This window comes from Rhinoraja longicauda, chromosome 1, assembly GCF_053455715.1.
Source record: "Rhinoraja longicauda isolate Sanriku21f chromosome 1, sRhiLon1.1, whole genome shotgun sequence".
Classification (NCBI taxonomy): domain Eukaryota; kingdom Metazoa; phylum Chordata; class Chondrichthyes; order Rajiformes; family Arhynchobatidae; genus Rhinoraja; species Rhinoraja longicauda.
This window is the reverse complement of record NC_135953.1, coordinates 60,068,707-60,089,026: the sequence shown is the minus strand read 5'-3', so window position 1 is coordinate 60,089,026 and position 20,320 is coordinate 60,068,707. Positions and strand designations below refer to the sequence as shown.

The following is a 20,320-nucleotide window of genomic DNA, read 5'->3' as shown; positions in this document are numbered from 1 at the left end:
TGTCAATGAAAGAGAAGTTTTGAGTACTGTTTCACAAAACAAGCAAGGTCTTTCTATCAGGAATCTTGTAAAAGGTTGGTTGTGCAATTCCCATAATGGTAATGGCATACTTCCTTTAGAGCCTTATCCAATTTTGTCTATCCTGCTCGACTCCGTCCGGACTCATGTTTCTCCCAACTGTGACTAATGAGATGGCGACACATGGCCATTAAATCTCAACAGTTAGTGCCCCAGGGTCCTCCCCTGTTGCCTTTTTACAGATGACACTGCAAAGCTAACCTGGGGAGTTTCAGATCTGCTCTGTAATTTAACACTGTGCCTAATTACCATTCTCAGACATCAAGCACCAAAGATTATGAAGTCAGACAATATAAATTGTATGGTGACTTATTAGCATTGTAACCTAATTAAGAATCTATACTTTGCTTGTGATGTTAAAGTAGTTTGATCTTTTTGACCATTTTTGTAACTTTTTGCGATTTTTTGTTTCCTAATGAACGACTGAGGGCAACATTTCATTTTATGGACTAAAAAATAATTCCTGTTTGCTCAAACTTGAGGTTTCTGTCATTTACCATCAAACCTCAAAGAGGTATGGTCACTTCAAGAGGGTACTGTGCCTTTGGAATGTAAGAAGATAAAAATAGTTTATTTCCAAATATATATGGGGACTAAAAATTGCTATTGCTAATAGTTAATATGTTTCTTTATATCCTTAAAAAACATGATTCCGTGAAAATAATTGATATAAAGTATTATATTAAACATTTATTTTCTATTACCAGTAATAATGTACTTAAGCCTCCAAAATATTGTGGATATATTTGTAAAACATAGTAGTTCCTTCTCTCCCGAGATGCTGCCTGACCTGCTGAGTTACTCCAGCATTTTGTGAATAAATCAATTTGTACCAGCATCTGCAGTTATTTTCTTATACTAGTAGTTATCAAGCTGCTGGTTTATAAATCATTTTTCACGACAGAGTATAATTGCCATTAATAAACAAATTGCCACTGTTCTTAAATGTATGGATTATTTTTGACAATTATTCTTACAATAAAGCAAGTAACGGTTTATTGAGTTTCTGGGACTATCTCAAGCTTCTGTTTGTACCACTTCAAGAAACACGGCAATGTGATTATTCCTTGAGTAAAAGTTTCATTGAACACTAAAGGCTTTTATTGAAGAGGCATCCTACAGAGTATTTAAATAATGTCATGTCCAGCAAACAGAACTGCAAGAGCTGCACATTCTTTTTTCTGAAACTATCCTTTATTGATGTTTACATTGCGTAACAAGAAATGAGGACCCTTAAACTGAGGCAGAGCTTTGATCTCAGACTCTCTATGTACCGAAGCTAGATGGTAGTTGAGATTACACCATGTAGTACACTTGTTTTACAAAAACTATATTTACAGAAGCAAATACCTATGTGAATTTATCTCCCCCAATCTCAAATCACAGTAGCTGGTTGATGACTAAATACTATAATCTGACAAGAGAAAGACGGAAAGGTAAGAAGTTCCTAGCATGGTCTGAGCATGCTGACGTGCATTCCTATTTGAGGCAAGTCGGCACCAAAAGGAATGAGTGAGTAATCTCTTCCCTTTACTCATGCATGGGTCAGAGAGGTTTCGATTCCTTTGGCCCATTGAATGCCAGGATTGCTAGCTACCAATCAAATTTATAAACTGACGGCAGGAGCACTGCAACTGGAATGTGCAGTACAGCGGAATAGTGTCACGGAAACTGAGGTGAACAGTGACTGAAAACGAAGATAGACCCAAAATGCTGGAGTAACTCAGCGGGACAGGCAGCATCTCTGGAGAGAAGGAATGGGTGACGTTTCGGGTTCTTTCTCTCTAGAGATGCTTGCCTGTCCCGCTGAGTTACTCCAGCATTTTGCATCTGTCGTTGGTTTAAGCCAGCAGCTGCAGTTCCTTCCTACACATAGCCTTACTTTCTATTGGTATTTTAAAGAATAAGCTCAATAAATAAGAACTTTGTTATGTCTGCATTGTTGGTGCCATGACTAAAGTTTTAAAGATTTAAATCTAAATATTCATGTAAGATCCAGCATTTCTGCAACATTCCTTTAGAAAGCACTCAAAACAAGATTAAACTTACCCTTTTTCTCTGTGGACTTATTTCCAGTTTCATCACAGCACATTTATTAAGGGTGTTCAATCGTCTAAAAAGGAAATGTAGATTGATTATTGATGAGCCTAGCTAAGTGCCAAATCCGACCCCCAACCTCCCTGCAGCTATTCCCTGCACCATGAATATGCGCTATCAGTTTCTTGTGTAGCCGATCTACATCAAAATGTGTGCAAGAAAGGATGCAATTAGTATCCATTATTCTCAATGGATAATCACGATGCTGTAGGGAAAAAGCAGAACAAAAGACAAATGCACACCCCAGATTGCAACACAGGCTTCATGCATTCCCCTGGTAACTTTGTGGAATGTGTACTTACTTTGTTTTGAAAGAAGGGGGGAGAAAAAACAGTTTCATTCAGAATCAGTGTTTTGTTAAAGTACAATGGAATATGGATACTCAATCTCCAAACACAATGACGATGATATCACCAAAATACTGAGTCAAGCTATTATCTTTATTAGTTACTAGACCAAGTGGACCCGTTGGGCCCATTCCTCGTAGAGGGGGAACAGGGAAGGGGAGAGGGTGTGAGTGAGTGAGCCCTGGACCCAAAGCCTCTCCTGTATTGTAGCACCCTCAACCCCCTTATCCCCCCCTTCTCCCCCCACTGACCCACTCCATCCCCCCTACCCACCTCCACTTGCCCCTCCCCTGCCCCCACCCCCACTTGCCCCTCCCCTACCTCCACCCCCATTTCCCCCTCCCCACCCCTATTCCCCCCTCCCCTCACCCCCCTCCCCTCCCCCCACACCCCACTCTCCCCCACCCCCAATCTTCCCTCCTCACCACCCCACTCTCCCCCACCCCCTCCATCCCCACCCCTTCCACCCCACCTCTCTCCTCCCCCACCCACTCTCCCCTGCCTCGCACTGTCCCCTTTCCCTCCCCCACCCCCACTCTCTTACCCCGACCCCCAACCCCCTCATCCTTACTCTCCCCTCCACACCCACTGTCCCCCTTCCCCCCACTCTCTCCTTCCCCCCACCCCCACTCTCCCCCCCACCCCCACTCTATCCTCCCCCTCCCCCTCCTCCCCACTCTCTACTTCCCCCCACCTCCCGACGGTCAGCGCTGCCCGATCTGAGGAATGTCACGCGCGAGGCATGCCGGTACGGGCGGCGGTGCTCCCAGGTGGGGGGGGGGGGGGCGCATTAGTTAAAGGTCTGGGGGTGGGGGTGGGAGCGCCCAGCTCCACTCTTACTCTCCCCCACCCCCCTTTCCCCACCACCCCCATTTCCCCCACCACCGACCCCCTCCCCCGCTGTCCCCCTCCCCAGTCCCACCCCCACTCTCTCCTCCTCCCACCCTCCCAGTCCCCCGCACTCTTACTCTCCCGGAGTGCCGGACTACTGGAGATGGGCAGAGCGGCGGTGGCTGTAGCCTAGCCGAGCTGGGATTACTCGCGGCGGTTGTGGAGGAGGGGAGAGAGGAGAAAGGAGAGAAGAGAGGGGAGCCCCTGATTGCGGGCGGGCGGCTCTGCTAACGGCGTCCATCTTGTTTGTGCGAGTGAAGAGAGAGGCCGTATGGTGACGTCAGACGCACAGCACTTTGAAAAAATGTGTTTAGAAATGAGAGTTTTAAACTTTCAAATGTTTGTAACTTAAAAGATATAGGACCGATTTAAATAAAACTTGTTATTAAGAGTCGCCGCGAGAGTGGTGATTAAGGTGGTGCAAAATTGTGGCGCTATGGTTTACCGTTTTGGCAAAATCAAAGAAATACATATATTTGCATACGGATATTATATATATATATATATACAAGATCTGAGTTTTAGTAGTATAATAAAATATATATATCTATATAGATTTATATATATATATAGATGAATTATAATTCAATCGTGTGATTGATAATAACATTTTCCATTCTCGTTCATTTCTACATGCCCACTCAGGGCTATGGAACTCCTAACTAACTCTCTTTCAGTTTTCTTCCAACAATGTTCAGATACTTTAAAATCAAACTGGGTGACACACCTAATTTACCTTGACTTCCCTATTATTCCTTGGAGGATGATGGCAAAACTAACATCGCTGCTGGACAACGACTCCCACCCCATGCAGGACACTGTCACTGCACTGAGTAGCTCCTTCAATGACAGACTCCTTCGCCCCAAGGGCGTGAAGGAGAGATATAGGAGGTCCTTCCTTCCCACTGCTGTGAGACTGCACAACCAGCACTGCTCCCAGCAGACGAGTCAACAATAACAGCTAAGAACACACAGAAAACCGATGACAATTTATGTATCTTTTATTATAATGAATGATCTCTTGCTCTCTTGCTATCCACTTTGCTGCTGTAACACTGTAAATTTCCCCGGTGTGGGACGAATAAAGGAATATATTATTATGAATATGTAATTATTATTTAGCCTTGGTGGTATCCTTTACCTTAGTTCAGTTTACTTTAGTTTAGAGATACAGTTCAGAAACAGGCCCTTCGGTCCACCGAGTCTGCATCAACCAGCAATCCCTGCACACTACTCTACACTACACACCTTACAAACAATTTACAATAATACCATGCCAATTAATCTACAAACCTGTACATCCTGGGAGTGTGGAAGGAAACCGGAGTTTCAGGAGAAAACCCACGCAGGTCACTGGGTGAACATACAAACTCTGTACAGACAGCACCCAGTCAGGATGGAACCCAGGTCTCTAGCGCTGTAAGGCAGCAACTCTACCGCTGCGCCAATGTGCAGCCTATATATATATATATTTTTTTAAGCCCTTACCTATCTTTCTAAGTGACCTCTGTATATATCAGCAGACCCACTAATTATGTCAATGCATACTTTGTACACCTCAATCACATGCTGTCTTTTCATTGAACTACGTCTCTATGCCATTTCAAGTTTTCAAAGTGAAAGGATTAGAAATTAACTGTTTCCAGATGTGTAGACCTGTTGTGGATCATCTCACTTTCAAATAGTTCCAGCTGCATCCTATCAGCTTCTATATATGATTTGTAGCCTCATTATATATTTTTAGATGAGGTCCTATTTCAGGTGAGGAGCGGAGTATCAAATGCTCCCTGCCACTGGGATACTAAGCGTTCCTTTTAATGCAGTGAAAATGAGAAGCAATCCCTTTTCCCTGACTTGTGCCGATTGTCTCCTTGTTCTGTGCAATCACACTCCTCGGGAGGCCCGATTGCTTTGATGTGGGAAACAAAAATATGAGCAATCTGCACGATAAGAATGCCTTTGATGATGATTTTGTTGAGCATTGATGTCCACACAAATCTGCTGACAGCTGCAACAGATAAGCCAAGTAGCTACAGTGATGGAGGCGGCAGCATGGGAGATAAACAAAACAGAAGGCTTTGCTCCAACGAGGCCCAATCTCGTCAGAGCCAGGTGAACATGTACAGATTTAATCCCTTATCAACTACACCCATTTTCTCTTGCAGAATGTTACAAAGTATCTAAGTGTTTCATCTTTGGGATCTGTTCGGCTAATCTTTTCATGGAACCAATTATTCAAAAGCATAGTTCTTAATTTTCAAGCAGGGATTCATCAGTGTAAATAATTCTCTCATTTTTAAATAAAAGAATCTCTTATCATATACGTTAACTATTTTGCTTTCACCATGCAACCCTGGAAATATGCCATTCTTCCCGTACAACTTGGGAAAGGTTAATAGACAGACCAGTCTAGAGACATCCCTTGTGACTCTTATTAGACAACTGTTTTACTCATATCAACCACTCCCGTCCACAGTTAATGGCTCCATATAATCATCAGAGATCAACCTTTGTTTTTAAGTTGGGGCTGGAGATCAAGAGACAAGTATGGTTTAAGTATCAGTATTTGTTGATATACAACAGAATGGTGGGGTAGGCTATGGAATGGAGTAGATTAAAGGGTAGATTTCATATATCAGGAAGGAGCCTATCACACTTTGAACCAGAGTGGTTCCAAGAATTGGCGCTTACCTGCAGAGAGATTCAATTGCATCTCGGTCCAGGAAATCATGGTCCCTCTTCACTGATGAAATATCAATGGGAAACAGCAAATCTGTTGTGCGGTCAAAAACAGTTGCATTAAAGAACAGTTGCATCAAAGAACAGTTCAAATCAAACAGAGCCAGCTTTCTTTCATGAAACAAAATTGTCTCTTGTTCTGAATCTTACAAAGTAGAAAAATAACTACATTCCTGTAAAACTTGAACAAAATGTATTTCTTTCAAGGAAGTAATTATGTGAAGACAGGATATTAAAAAAAATATCTTAAAAATAACTTAAAGAAAATTGCTTTTCATAATTTTCTATCAACTCTGCACCTTGCCTTACTTCTCAGTAAATTCTTTACATTTAAGTTATCAGTGGGGTAAACATGATTCCGTTTTCAGTAAGTGGTTTAGTGTAGTTCTTTAGTTCAGAGATACAGCATGGAAACAGGCCCTTCGGCCCAGCAGTTACATGCTGAACATTGAATGCAAAAGAATTCTCAGTGGCATGTTTCGTACCTATTCTTTTCATAATTACACAGGATACGCTTATACTTATTATGCGATCATTTATTGTCTTGTAGGGTCGTTGGGACCCAATGTAGGTGGGCTACTGAGAGAACAAAGAAGGACAATTGGGGAATACATTGAACGCGTGTAACTTTACATGGCTACTCTTTGCATACTTTGTATATGGTATGCAGAATAAAGAATGTCACTGTGACGTATCACATCTGATAATAAAGTATCAATCAATCAAGGTTCAGAAAGACTGAAAACTAACAGTGTAGACAACAAAAAACTGCACGAGAAACAAAAATAGGGATTTTCTGCACTGTGGAATATTCTAATTCACCAAAACTAATCTTGTTTCTTTTATAATCAGTATATTATCTTTTAGAATAATTCGGATGTGTTCTTTACACATGTATGAAGATAGCTTCCAAGGACACTGCACAAGGACTAACGATGGCCACAAGAATGTATTGGCACTTGTGACATCTATGGAGTTTTCTAGTTTTCCTGGCAAGTAGCAGGGGCATCGTTTTACAACATTCATTATCGAATATGGTTCTAGTGCAAACCCCCTTTGTTTTTACTTATAAGCAGTTCAATTGGAATCCATTCCAATCCAAAATGTGCACGCAAAATAGTTCTGATAATTTTCCCTATTGTCCTCTCCAAAAAACATAATTTGGCTTTTCAGTAGCTGAGTGTCTGATCGGACTTCGGAAGTTGGGAAGTCATATGATTGTGGTGGATCTTACCAAACAAACACAGGATATTGTGGGAAGTAGGAATGCTTCTCCTCACCTCTCCCACGTGGAGAACCTCTGGAGGTGGAATTCCTTCAAACGGAGCGGCACGGTGGCACTGCAGTAGAGCTGCTGCCTTACAGCACCAGAGAACAGGGTTCGATCTTGACTACGGATGCTGTCAGTATGGAGTGTGTACAGTCTCCCCGCGACCGCATAGGTTTTCCCCGGGTACTCCGGTTTCTCCCCACTCCCCAAAGACGTACAAGTTTGTAGGTGAATTGGCTTTGGCAAAAAAAAAAACACAAATCGTCCCAAGTGTGTAGGATAGTGTTAGTGTATGGGGATCGCCAGTTGGCGTGGACTCGGTAGAGCGTAGAGGTCGTATCTCTAAACTTCAACCACAATGCCTGAGGAAATGTTCGGCTCAGATGTTGTGCTTGGAATTCTAAGAGAGGGGATAATGGCGCGGATTGGGCATTTATCTGACCGAATGGTTGACACCATCTGATAAAGTGTTTTGTTGCTGCATATGTACATCAGACCCCAGTATGGTGTGGAAGAAGGGCCACCTTGTGCCATTCTTACAGGGCAGTTGTACCCTCACCTCTACAGGAGGCTGCACTAAAGGATGCAGCATGGACAAAACAAAGGGCCACTATACCTTCTACTGGGATGACCTTGGGTCTGGGGTTTTCAATCCTTGCAGCTTAATAACACAGGACTCAGCGTGGAAAGAGCTCCCACGGAATATACTTGCCCTAACATATCTCCTTTGCACACAATCAGTGAAATAATAAAATAATGTAGCGTGCACTCTAAATAAACGAATGATAACAATACACAAATATATTGATTAAAACACTAAGTGCTGGAGAAACTCAGCAGGCCAGGCAGCATCTCTAGAGGGCACAGACAGGACACATTTTGGGTTGGGACCCGGAACATCATTTGCCCATTCCCTCCTCAGAAGCTGCCTGAACCATTGGGTTCTTTCAGCACTTTGTATATCGCTCAAGATTCTAGCATCTGTGGTGTCTTATGTGTACAATGTATTTATTGTTTGGAATTACTTAAATATGTAAATTATGGCAGCATGATCGCTTAGGTGGGAGAGCTGCTGTCTCATAGCCTCAGAGACCTAGGTTTGACCTGACTACGGGTGCTGTCTGTGCAGAGTTTGCATGATCTCCCTGTGACTGTATGGATTTTCCCCAGGTGCTCCCGTTTCTCCCACATTCCAAAGACGTACAGGTTTGTAGGTTAATTGGCTTCTGTAAATTGCCCCTAATGTGTAGGATGTAAAAGTGAGATAACATAGAACTAGTGTACAAGTGAACAATGATCGGCTTGGGCCAACGCTGTATCTCTAAACCTCAAATATTTTCCCAGGAATTTTTCCCTAGTGAGTAAATTTGGTAACATAAAGCATCATAAGATGGCCAAATCTGTCCCACCCCACTTTTGTTCAAATCCTGCTTTCGTTTGATTGGTCATAAATACATTTCACAAGTACAAAGGTTCATTAAAACCAAGATTAAAAATCTATCTTTACCACTTTGAACTGCTGGTATCGAATAACATTCAGTACAATTTTTAAATATGTGCTCCAAAGCATAGTTTCCTCGGGCAATGAAGTAATTTGCTATGAATATGCAGAAATAATTTTGATATGGCATGAATTATAATGGAGGAGCAATGTTTCTTGTAAAATGAGAAACCTTATGTCTTTAAGGCATAAATGTAGAAGTTACCACATGGGTCAAAAGGATTATATTTTCCAGAGCAGCTTTAATCCAACAGTGCACTTTAAAAGGCCCAAAGTGCTGGAGTAATTCAGCAGGTCGGGCAGCAACTCTCGAGAAATTTTAAGGCAGAGATAGACGTGTTCTTGATTAGAACGGGTGTTAAGGGTTATGGGGAGTAGGCAGGAAAATGGGATTAGGTGGCAGAGATCAGCCATGATTGAATGGCGGAGTAGACTCGATGGGCCAAATGGCCTAATTCTACTCCTATAACTTTTGCTCTTGTGAAGAACATGGATTGGTGATGCTTCGGATCAAGAGCCTTCTTCAGACTGACCTTTACTGAACTTTATTAACTTCAATAACATTTATACTTGTACTTTGCCTCACCTTCATACAATTGGGCATATTGTGGAAATCCTGCAGCCCGCAGCCAATCACACGCCTCCTTGGCCTCAATCTCTAAAGGACGAAAAAAAATCAAAGATTCCACAGTTAGTTGTTCAGCATCAACAATAAGCAACAACTTGCATTTATATTTTAGCGAATTGTTCGAAAGCGTTTCATGGAATGTTTTTTTCCAAAAGTTTGACAGACAAAGTTTGATGCTTAAGAAGCATCATAAAGAAAGAGAGAGGAAGACGTGGAGAGGTTCCGAGAAGAACTTTGAGTTTAGTTTAGTTTATTGTCACATGTACAGTGAAAAGCTTTTGTTGCCTGCTAACCAGTCAGCAGAAAGCATGATTACAATCGATCTATTTGCAGTGTATAGATACATAAGGGACATGCTTGGATTTAACACCTGGGGATTTAAAGCCACGACAGGTAGTAGTGAGGCAAACAAAATCAGAGGTGTGCAAGAAGCCAGGTTTGGATGAGTGAGTAGATTTTAGAAAGTGAAGAGATTAGATTAACTAGGAAAGTGAAAGTCATCCAAGAGTTGTGAAGAAAGATGCAACGGGTAACATTGGATTATGGCACAGTTGGAAAAGTATAGCTTGTGCACACGTTAAAAGTAAGATTAATGGAGTCCTATCAATTTCAGGACAAAATCTGCTTGAAGGCCGGTTTAACAATGATTGCATGCTTTCATTGCCAACTGAAGAACAAAATATAACTAGAGGTCGAGTTACAAGGAACAGAAGATGCTGGAATCTTGAGCAAAACACAAAGTGGAGGAACTCAGCGGGTCAGGCAGTATCAGTAGAAGGAATGTTCAGACTTCAAACCTGACCCGAAGCATCGTCTGTTCATGCCCTCCATTGTCCATTCCCTCCATAAATGCGGCCTGACCCACTGAGCTCCACCAGCACTGTGTGTTTTGCTCTATATCTAGAGGGACTCAATTTGCATTATCTATCTATCTATATCTTGTTTGTTTGCTCCCTGTGTTCCCTACGCTTCTTCCTCCATTTGTACTCTTCTTATCCACAAAAACACAGTACATGACCCATACAATTTTAGGCCCACCTTACTCACCAGTGTCCTCGGCACACATTCATTCAAGTTTCATTCAAACTGCTCTTATACTTTTCAAGTTAGAGAGATTTATTTGTTAACTTAGAGATTTTAAAGTTAAACCCATTGCTTGCCCTGTTAAGTTTCCCGGTGTTCCCTACAGTATCTTCCTTCGTGTGTACCATTGGGAGGGGGGATGGGGGGAGTGGGGGTGGGGGGGAGTGCGGGAGTGGGGATGGGGGGAGTGGGTGAGAGTTGGAGGAGGTGAGGGGGAGGTGGGGAGTGGGGGTTGGGGGAGTGGAATGGAGAGTGGAAGGGAGAGGGAGTGAGGGAAGGGAGGGTGCTAGACCAATGCAGGAGAGGTTCTGGGGAGTTTTAAGGGGGGTTGAGGGGGGGGGGTGGAGTGGGTGAGTGAGTGGGGGGAGGGGAGACATGGGGCCAAGGTGAGTGGCACCCTCTCCCCTTCCCTGGCCCGCCCATGACACCGGGGACACTCCCCGCCCGGCAACAGGCTTCGTCAGTTGGAGAGAGTTGCCGGGCCCGCAGAATTATCAGTTGGGGGAGGGTTGCCCCAGGAGAGGCCCACAGAAGAGATTTGGACCCAATGGGTCCATCTCAGTCTAGTGTGTGTGTGTGTATATATATATATATATTATATAACTAAAACTCTAATTTTGTATATCTGTGGGTTTGTGGATAGATTTATTCCCGAAATACAGCCAAAATGGTACACGATAGCGCACCAATTTTACACCCACCCTACTCACCATTCCCCTGCGGTCTCGATTGATCAGGTTTTGTTGCATTTTGAAATCAATTAACTTAATAAACTTTAATAAATGCGCACCCCCCCCCTCCCGAGGACTGGCGCCCATAAAACACCAGATCCAAGTTAATCCGCTTTAGACAATAATTTGCTCAGTGTACTTATTTGCACTAAATGCCAGCCTGCCTCCTTGGGTAACACTCTTAAGGCTCAGCCAAACAGTTGTAATTGAATTTGACTCTAAATTTGAATAGATAATCTAAATTGACACATTAAAACAATATTAAAGAAACCTTTGAGATACGTTGATAAATCAAATCCCTAAACAAAATACATGAACAAAGATTTAAAAATCGACACTACTCTCCTTGGTATTTTGCTTCAAAGAACTGCATTGAAACATTATTTTTTCAATTATTATTTGTTCAATTGATCTTGCTGTGGGAAAACTGATTGCAATGTTACCTACTGGACAGCGATAGCGCTTTATCAATATAGATATGTTTTTTTTCTATATTGGTAAATCTGCTCATAAGTAAAACACGTGCTTAAAGTGGTGAACGGAAAAAAAATTATTGTTGGTTGTTGCAACGCTTTAGAGGCAGTATAAACAAAACCAGTCTGCACTCATCTGTGGCAGACTTAAACTAGGGTCCTGAAATTGAACAGGCACCCCATGTTTACCACCTTGCTGAGCAAAAACGGTTGACACAAACAGAGTAAACGATTGTTGTGTGTGCTCCGAGGTTTATAATGCCACTAGACCAAGTGGACCCGTTGGGCCCAAATCTCTCCTGCATTGGTGCAGCACCCTCTCCCACCCCCCTCCCCACTTCCCCTTCAACCCCCCTTATCCACCCTCCTCCCCCCCCCCCCCACCTCCCTCCCTAGGAGATAGAGTTAAACTTTAAAATGTGAATAACACCAAATTCAATGAAACTACTTGCATTACCATTAAAGCGACAACAGTGAGTAAGGTGGGCCTAAAATTGTCAAGCTATCGTGTACCATTTTGGCTGTAGTTCAGTCACAAATAAACAAACAAACGAGTTTTAGTATATAGATGCTGAAGTCCAATACTGCTGCAGCATACCATTATAGTATCATGATTGGAGATTTGTAATCTCCAGAGTTATACGAAAACCCCAATGGTCCTTTCACAGATTAGAGAAACTTCCTTGTCAAGGCAGTAACCAGCACTGACGGTCAGCACGTTAGGATTTAAATCACTAATCCCGTGCATAATCCTTTGGCAGTGCTAGTCTCCTTGCAATGGAATGTCTAATAAGAAGCACCATACACTTCCAGTTTAAATCCACTGGGAGCCAGAACATTGAGACACCATTGATTTGCTGTATTGGGAATTATTTTAATATATTCTTTATCCCCAGTATGTTGCCAATGCCGCATTTACAGTTTCAAATGCTCAGCATTCCTAATAATTGCACAACTGTTCGAATTATTTCACCAATTTCTTGGAATAGTAAAAGCTCTTAGTGTTCAATTTTATTCCTCCATTTCTCCAGCAAATTCTACATCACAATTTTGCAGGGTGAAATCGTTGCAGGATAAAAGGGAAAAATAAATAGATTGGAAGTTATTTTGTAATACTGTTGGATTTTTGCATTAGCCTGAGTGATCGCCTGCTCCAACCATATTTTATTTGTTTAATTTGTTTTATTTGGAGATATCGCATGGAAATAGGCTCTTCGGCTCACCAGGTCCACGTTGACCATCAATCAGTGCTACACGATTGTTCACTCTAGTTCTAAGTTATCCATTTTTTTCATCCATCCCCTACACACAAGGAGGCAATTTAAAGAGACCAATTAATCCTACAAACTCGCACATCTTTGGAATGTGGGAGGAAACCAGAGCACCCAGAGGAAACCCACGCGGTCACCGTGACAAAGTGCAAACTTTGCCTGAAGAAAGGATCAAACCCAGGTCTCTGGCGCTGTGTGGCAGCAGCCCTACCAGCTGCACCACTGTGCTGTCCTTTCCACTGTAAAACTCTTTGGGTTTATTCTGCTGCAATTAAATTTGTTCAAACCATAATTACATACAAATCAACATGCATTTAACACTCTGAAGCAACATTTCCAGCAGTTAATATTTCACTGGAGGATGTAGCAGCTACACAAACGGAGGGAAATGGTCTGCAGTGGGTTGAAGCGAATATGCGCAGTACTGCCAAAGAAATGACAGTAGCTGACTTTCACACATCGTCAAATCAAGATTGCAAGTGGTAACTATGTATGAATTCCTGGCCTTTAACCAGCCTTAACTGCATTTTGTCCTCCCAGAAGGAGCAGAATGCTGAACTTTGTTAGACAAAAGCAAGTGGACCATTTTGCCACCTACTTCAACCACATCTCCTGCTCACATTCTTCAAAGCATTGCTCTGGAGATAATGGTACTTGTCAAATGGCTGAACAACTGTAACATTTTAACTCTCTTGATACTGCCAATTCAGTCCTTGGGGAAAAAGGGATACTAAACTAACAGACACAATCAGCCCACCCAAAAATTGAGACATTTACCATCAAAGGGGAGTAAATATGAAAAATGTATTCCTAAAATTATGTATTCCCATTACATTGTAGAATATTTCAGTTCTAACATAATTTTATTAAGAAATTGAGCAAAATGTGAGTAAGTGCATAAATAAATTACTCTGATCTGTGGATAGAGTCATAGAGTCACAGAGTGATACAGTGTGGAAACAGGCCCTTCGGCCCAACTTCCCCACACCGGCCAACATGTCTCAGCTACCTAGTCCCACCTGTCTGTGCTTGGTTCATATCCCTCCAAACCTGTCCTATCCATGTACCTAAATGTTTCTTAAACATTGGGATAGTCCCAGCCTCAACTACCTCATCTGGCAGCTTGTTCCATACACCCACCACCCTTTGTGTGAAAAAGATACCCCCAAGATTCCTATTAAATCTTTTCTGCTTCACCTTGAACCTATGTCCTCTGGTCCTCAATTCCCCTACTCTGGGCAAAAGACTCTGTGCATCTACCCAATCTATTCATCTCATGATTTTGTACACTATTACGTGGGGAAACTTGGAAGGGGATGTGTTGTATGCAATCCCCAGTAATTAAATAGACCATGGCTATTGGTAGACTCTGTGATGAAGGTCCTTCAATGACAAGTCCATCTAAGGCACATCTCTTGGAATCCGTGGTGGTGAGAATCAAATCCTGGGAAAGAACTGCCTCACCTCCCTCGAGAAAGAGCTAACAGAAACCAGTTTGGACTCTTAATAGGCATCATAGAGTCGTACAACATGGACCTGAACATCAGCATCAGCCTTCCTCACCGAGGGGCCAGCACACTGTTTGGAACTACACAACTGCTCATCCTATGTTGCTGGTAACTGAGAGCAAAACATGTGTTTCCCTGACAGTTCCAGACCTACGCCGTTGTCCGATAATGAATTGGCCCCTTCCAAGTTTCCCACATAATCCATACATGTGAGCAGGGCTTCTTCACATTGCTGGGTTTCTAGACTGTCGATGCCCACCTTGCGAAATTATGATGGGAATAGACCTGAAGGTTTTAAATGTGTAGGAAGGAACTACAGTACAGTACAGCGGCGGCACGGTAGCGCAGTGGTAGAGTTGCTGCTTTACAGTGAATGCAGCGCCGGAGACTCAGGTTCGATCCTGACTACGGGTGCTGCACTGTAAGGAGTTTGTACGTTCTCCCCGTGACCTGCGTGGGTTTTCTCCGAGATCTTCGGTTTCCTCCCACACTCCAAAGACGTACAGGTATGTAGGTTAATTGGCTGGGTAAAATGTAAAAATTGTCCCTAGTGGGTGTAGGATAGTGTTAATGTACGGGGATCGCTGGGCGGCACGGACTTGGTGGGCCGAAAAGGCCTGTTTCCGGCTGTATATATATGATATGATGATATGATACAGGTGCTGGTTTAAACCAAGGATAGACACACACAAAAAGTTGGAGTCATTCAGCGGGACGGGCAGCATCTCTAGAGAGAAGGAATGGGTGGCGTTTCAGGTCGAGACCCTTCATCAGACTTGTCAGGGGAAAGGGAAATGAGAGATAAAATCTCAGCTTCAACGGCCTCCTTGATGATGTCCGGACATCCCAAAGCACTTTCCAACCAATGACGAGTGGTCACTGTTGTAATGTTGGAATTACAGAAGCCACTTTGTGCATGGCAAGGTCCATCAATCACTAAAGGTAGACACAAGATGCTGCAGTAACTCAGCGGGTCAGGTAGCATCTCTGAATAAAAGTAATAGATCACGTTTCGGGTTGAGACCCTTCTTCTGAGTCTGAAGAAGGGTCTCGACCCAAAACGTCACCTATTCTTTTTCTTCAGAGATGCTGCCTGACCCGCTGGGATACTCCAGCATTTTGAGTCTATCTTTGGGGTAAATCAGCACCTGAAGTTCTTTCCTACACACCCTATCCATTGATCACTACCCGTTTTTTTGGATATTTTCTGAAATAAAGATTAGGATTGCTGCTGTTCTGCCATGGGGTGTACAGGTTACACTGAAATCTGATTGACAGTATCTCTGGCAGTGCAGCACTCTCTCGGCACCATATTACGTGTCACCTTGGCTTTTTGTGGTCGACTCCCTGACAATGTGTTGAATTCATGGCCTTCTTGCTCAAAGGCATGCGTTACCAAGCCGCAAACAACATACTCAAAAGAGGGGAAATTCATTATCAAATGGGAGTAAATACGAAATATGTATTCCTATCATAATCCTGTGACATAGCTGGTGAAGTATTTTAGTTATTTTCATTATAGTTTTTGTTATGAAACTAAGCAAGAAATGCACATAAATAAATCATTTTGGTTGGTTATTGTTCCACGTGTTGGTTCTGGAGAAAGTGCATTTCACTCTTCCCTGTCATCAGGTCTGATTTTTGCAAACAAGTCTCACAGATTCCTTGCTCACGGTCACAGATAATAAATACAGGGCCACGGTTCTGTTGAAACATCTTAACAGTAGGATGCTAACATTTAATTGCTCTAACGGAGAAGGTCCGTTTTTGTTTGATGGAAGGATAGAGGATTCTTAGTTGTAATGATGCCATTAACATCAAGTACCAAATTGTAGAGTAACAACAATATGCCAAACAAATGGGTTAAAATCAAGGCAAAGTCAACTTCTGTCAACAGTTCTTCCTGGCTGCTCTGGATAACAGGGGGAATCTGCGTATCTCAAGCAGAATGCAATTTAGGTGTGACATTAATTAGAACACTTGTGACAGTCAACACAATCAGAACTGTTTAACACCAGAGAGCATTATCATCCATCCTCTAAATGATTTAAATTACAGTAGATAATACTGGAGATAGACACAAAATGCTGGAGTAACTCAACGGGTCAGGCATCATCTCTGGAGAAAAGGAGTAGGTGACGTTTCGGGTCAAGCCCCTTCTTCAGATCTTAAGAAAGGTCTCGACCCGAAACGTCACCTATCCCTTATCTTCAGAGATGCTCTCTGCCCCATTGAGTTACTCCAGCATTTTGTGTCTGTCATCAGTATAAACGAGCATCTGCAGTTCCTTCCATCACATAGATAATAGTGCCATCCCATTTAAAAAGCAATGCAAGTTCTTTTTCCACCAAAACAGCAGAGCATGATGTAGAAAGCTGGGGATGTACCACGATTACCTATAATAACTTCAATTGTTGTCTATGGTCACCTGGACAGATTCAAATTGGATTTGTCCAAGAGTGGTTATCATCAAAATGCTGGTTACTGATTCACATTTTAGAATCTACTTATTCAGAATGTTTCCACATGAACTCCATTGTTATCTGCAATGTAATTTTTGCTTCCTCCAAAGCCACAATGGGTAAAGACAAACTGGAAGGTCTTAAACATTATCCTGAATGAGACTGAGTCAATTAGTCTGAAGTATCTGCAATATGACCTGGCCTTGCTACTATTGGGAAAGGTTTAGAGAGTAGACACAAAATGCTGGAGTAACTCAGTGGGACAGGCAGCATCTCTCGAGAGAAAGAATGGGTGACGTTTCGGGTCGAGACCCTTCTTCTGACTGATTCCTTCTCGCCAGAGACGCTGCCTGTCCCGCTGAGTTACTCCAGCATTTTGTGTCTATCTTCGATTTAAACCAGCATCTGCTGTTCTTTCCTACACGAGGTTTAGAATGGTCCAAACTCAGGCTGGTGGGACTAATGTAGATGGGGGCGTCCTGCTCGGCATGAGCAAGTTGGGCCGAAAGCCTATTCTCGTGCTGTATGACTAGTACTCCACTGGGAGAAATCTGCTGAGATCCTGCTCAGGTGATCTCAGCTAGGACATGCTTGTGTGGCACAAGGCTCAGTTGTGATGTTCTCCGTAGACTAGCTTGCCAGTCTCTGACAAGTAGATTCACAGAAGAAGGGTTCACTTGGATAAGGTAATGCAATGCTAGCTTTATAAATATTCCTCAACAGATGTCAGGAGAGACAGATTAAGCCTTAGAAATTCACATCTGCTTGTCTGCACAAAAGTGATGATGTGCAAGGTTATGCAGGCTGTTCTCTGCTTTCGTAATCCCACGGACTAGAACCCAGGAAGTGAAATACAATGTACACGTACATCACAGGTTTAGGACAAATTTCTACACTGTTTGAAAATCTGTATTGGGCGTCAGTGCCCAAAAAGCTACACTACTTCAAAACAACAACCAGCCTCCTGTTTAAAAAAGCTTGAATATTTTCTCAAAGTGTGAAATTACAACCACAAAGTCGCACAAAAAATCAACTATTTAGTAAATACCTACTTTGAAAGTAAGCACAAGTTTCGGGTTTGGCAAAATGGAACTCTCTCAGCTCTGAATCAGAAGGCACTGTGTTCATGGCTCATGCCAGTGACTTCAGGACAACATTTGGGCTGGCATTTCAGTGCAGGACTGAGGGACTACAGTCTCACAGGATGGGAGATTAAATTGAAGTCTGATCTCTCCTTTCAGACGGGCACAAAATATTCTGCACCAATCCTTAAGGAATGATAGAAACATAGAAAATAGGTGCAGGAAGAGGCCATTTGGCCCTTCGAGCCAGCACAGCCATTCATTGTGATCATGGCTGATCATCCACAATCAGTAACCCGTGCCTGCCTTCTCCCCATATCCCTTGATCCCTTGAATCCAATCCAGCTCATTTCTCAATATTTATATCTCAATCTCAATCAATAAGACAGAATAGATTGATTTAATTTAACATTCATTTAAAAATTAAATTAATATTAACATTAAATTAAACATTCATTTAATTGCTATTTATGGCACATTGCTGTGCACAAATTGCTTTATATCTTGGATTATAAATGTGATTGACTTCTAAAGTATCTATGGATTGTTAAACACATTTCTGATGTCTTGAGGTATATAATTTCAAATTATTTTTATTTATGTGAATTTTACTGCATGGGAAATACTTGAAAGTTTCCACTGTTCGTGCATTATTACTTCCTTAGTTAACATTTTCAAATGAAAGAAGATACAGATGTCAAAGAATCAACAAAACAAAAGTAAATATTTAAATTCTTGGCACAAGTCTTTTGGTAAGTAACATTAACAGTAGAGCACAGTCAGAACCTCAATGATTTATTTCACAAACTGGATAGTGTGAATTATCGAAAGGTATCGAAAGTGAAATGTTATTTATAAGCCTTGGTACACTGATTCAAATTCCTCTGGGTTAGCATGCTTGGAGAATGAGGAAGAATGCAGATAATTTCAAAAATGAATCTTTTGACATGTTAGAGGTTCTGGTGGTTTTGGGTATTTGGGGAATGTATATGTAAAAACAGAGATACTCCAGTTTGGCCTTAAGCAGTTTAGTCACAATTATCTAAAAAGTACAAGATAAACCAAGGCACCTATCTCAAAAGGATGAACAATCCACTGATTGCCAATATAAATTTAGAAGCATCACCAAGATAATGTTATTCCAGACCATAATTTAGCATACTAACCGTGCATATCTGCTGGCACAAAATAGACGAGAGAGCAAGTTCTCAGTTGATCCAGATAGACATCTGACTATTCAAGACATATGAAGTTGTTTCTAGAAATTAAATTGTTAATTCAATATCTGCCTCTTAGAATCATAGAAAATTGTTAGATCCAATAACGACTAAATTATCTTTAAATACCCAGTTTCATACAAGCCCTTCGAATAATACACAATTTGGAACTATTTTTAAGTAATTTAAAGCATATGTTATTAGGAAACAATAATTTGCATATATATTTGAATTCTTTTTAAAAGACTTTCAGTGTGTGCCTATTAGCCTGCATGTTAGCCAAATACAGGCATACTTTACGTGGATGATCTTTATTGTGATCAGTTTGAAATATATTCCCACAATGGTACTTACTTTCATTTCCAAACAGATAGCATCATTTTGATTTTTGCATTGTTTGAATGTTGTGGGTGATTTATTTTTCTCCTTCAGTGGCAATCATTACTTAAGAACAGGAGTACTTGAACGATTTTGTTTTGACATAAACATGTTATTCCTGGGAAGCCTTTATTTTAAAAAGAGATGTGTGACTTATGCAAGGCAAGTTCTGTACTAACTCATATTAAATTCATTCTGACCTTGCTGTTCTATTTTAATTTCCAAAATAAGGAAACATACAGGAAATATTCTGATCCGTTTGGGAGCCGTTAACCTGAGTGCAGTTACGAATGCAGTGAAGAACTTGTTTTTGATAATGTGGGGATAATGTGAGTGTCCTTTTCACATTTCTATTTTAATGTGCATTATTTCACACTAATTTCATGTTTAAAGTACACATTTACAAAATGGGTGTTTTATACACAAATGATGAATCCATATCTCAGCAGAAAATAATAAATGGTGGAAAAAGCTGACAATTAATTTACAGAAAATGGTTTGGCATAAATACTGCACTTAACAACAGACAGTTTCAACAACTCATTGTGTTCTTGTACAGTGGCA

At 41.7% G+C, this 20,320-nt stretch overlaps 1 protein-coding gene across 4 annotated transcripts in view; it reads right to left on the bottom strand.

The window, feature by feature from the left end:
* Positions 1–20,320, bottom strand: part of dlc1 (DLC1 Rho GTPase activating protein) — a 387,268-nt gene that overhangs the window by 25,402 nt on the left and 341,546 nt on the right. For 2 of the 4 annotated variants that reach the window (XM_078398141.1, XM_078398150.1), the window contains 3 exons: positions 9,510–9,581; positions 6,105–6,186; positions 2,128–2,191 (listed from right to left, as the gene is read on the bottom strand). In XM_078398141.1, the coding sequence (XP_078254267.1) occupies positions 2,128–2,191; positions 6,105–6,186; positions 9,510–9,581 (218 nt within the window). Of the gene's footprint in view, positions 1–2,127; positions 2,192–6,104; positions 6,187–7,432; positions 7,451–9,509; positions 9,582–19,327; positions 19,374–20,320 lie in introns of those variants that run through there. The other 2 variants (XM_078398159.1, XM_078398168.1) reach the window with 2 other exon arrangements.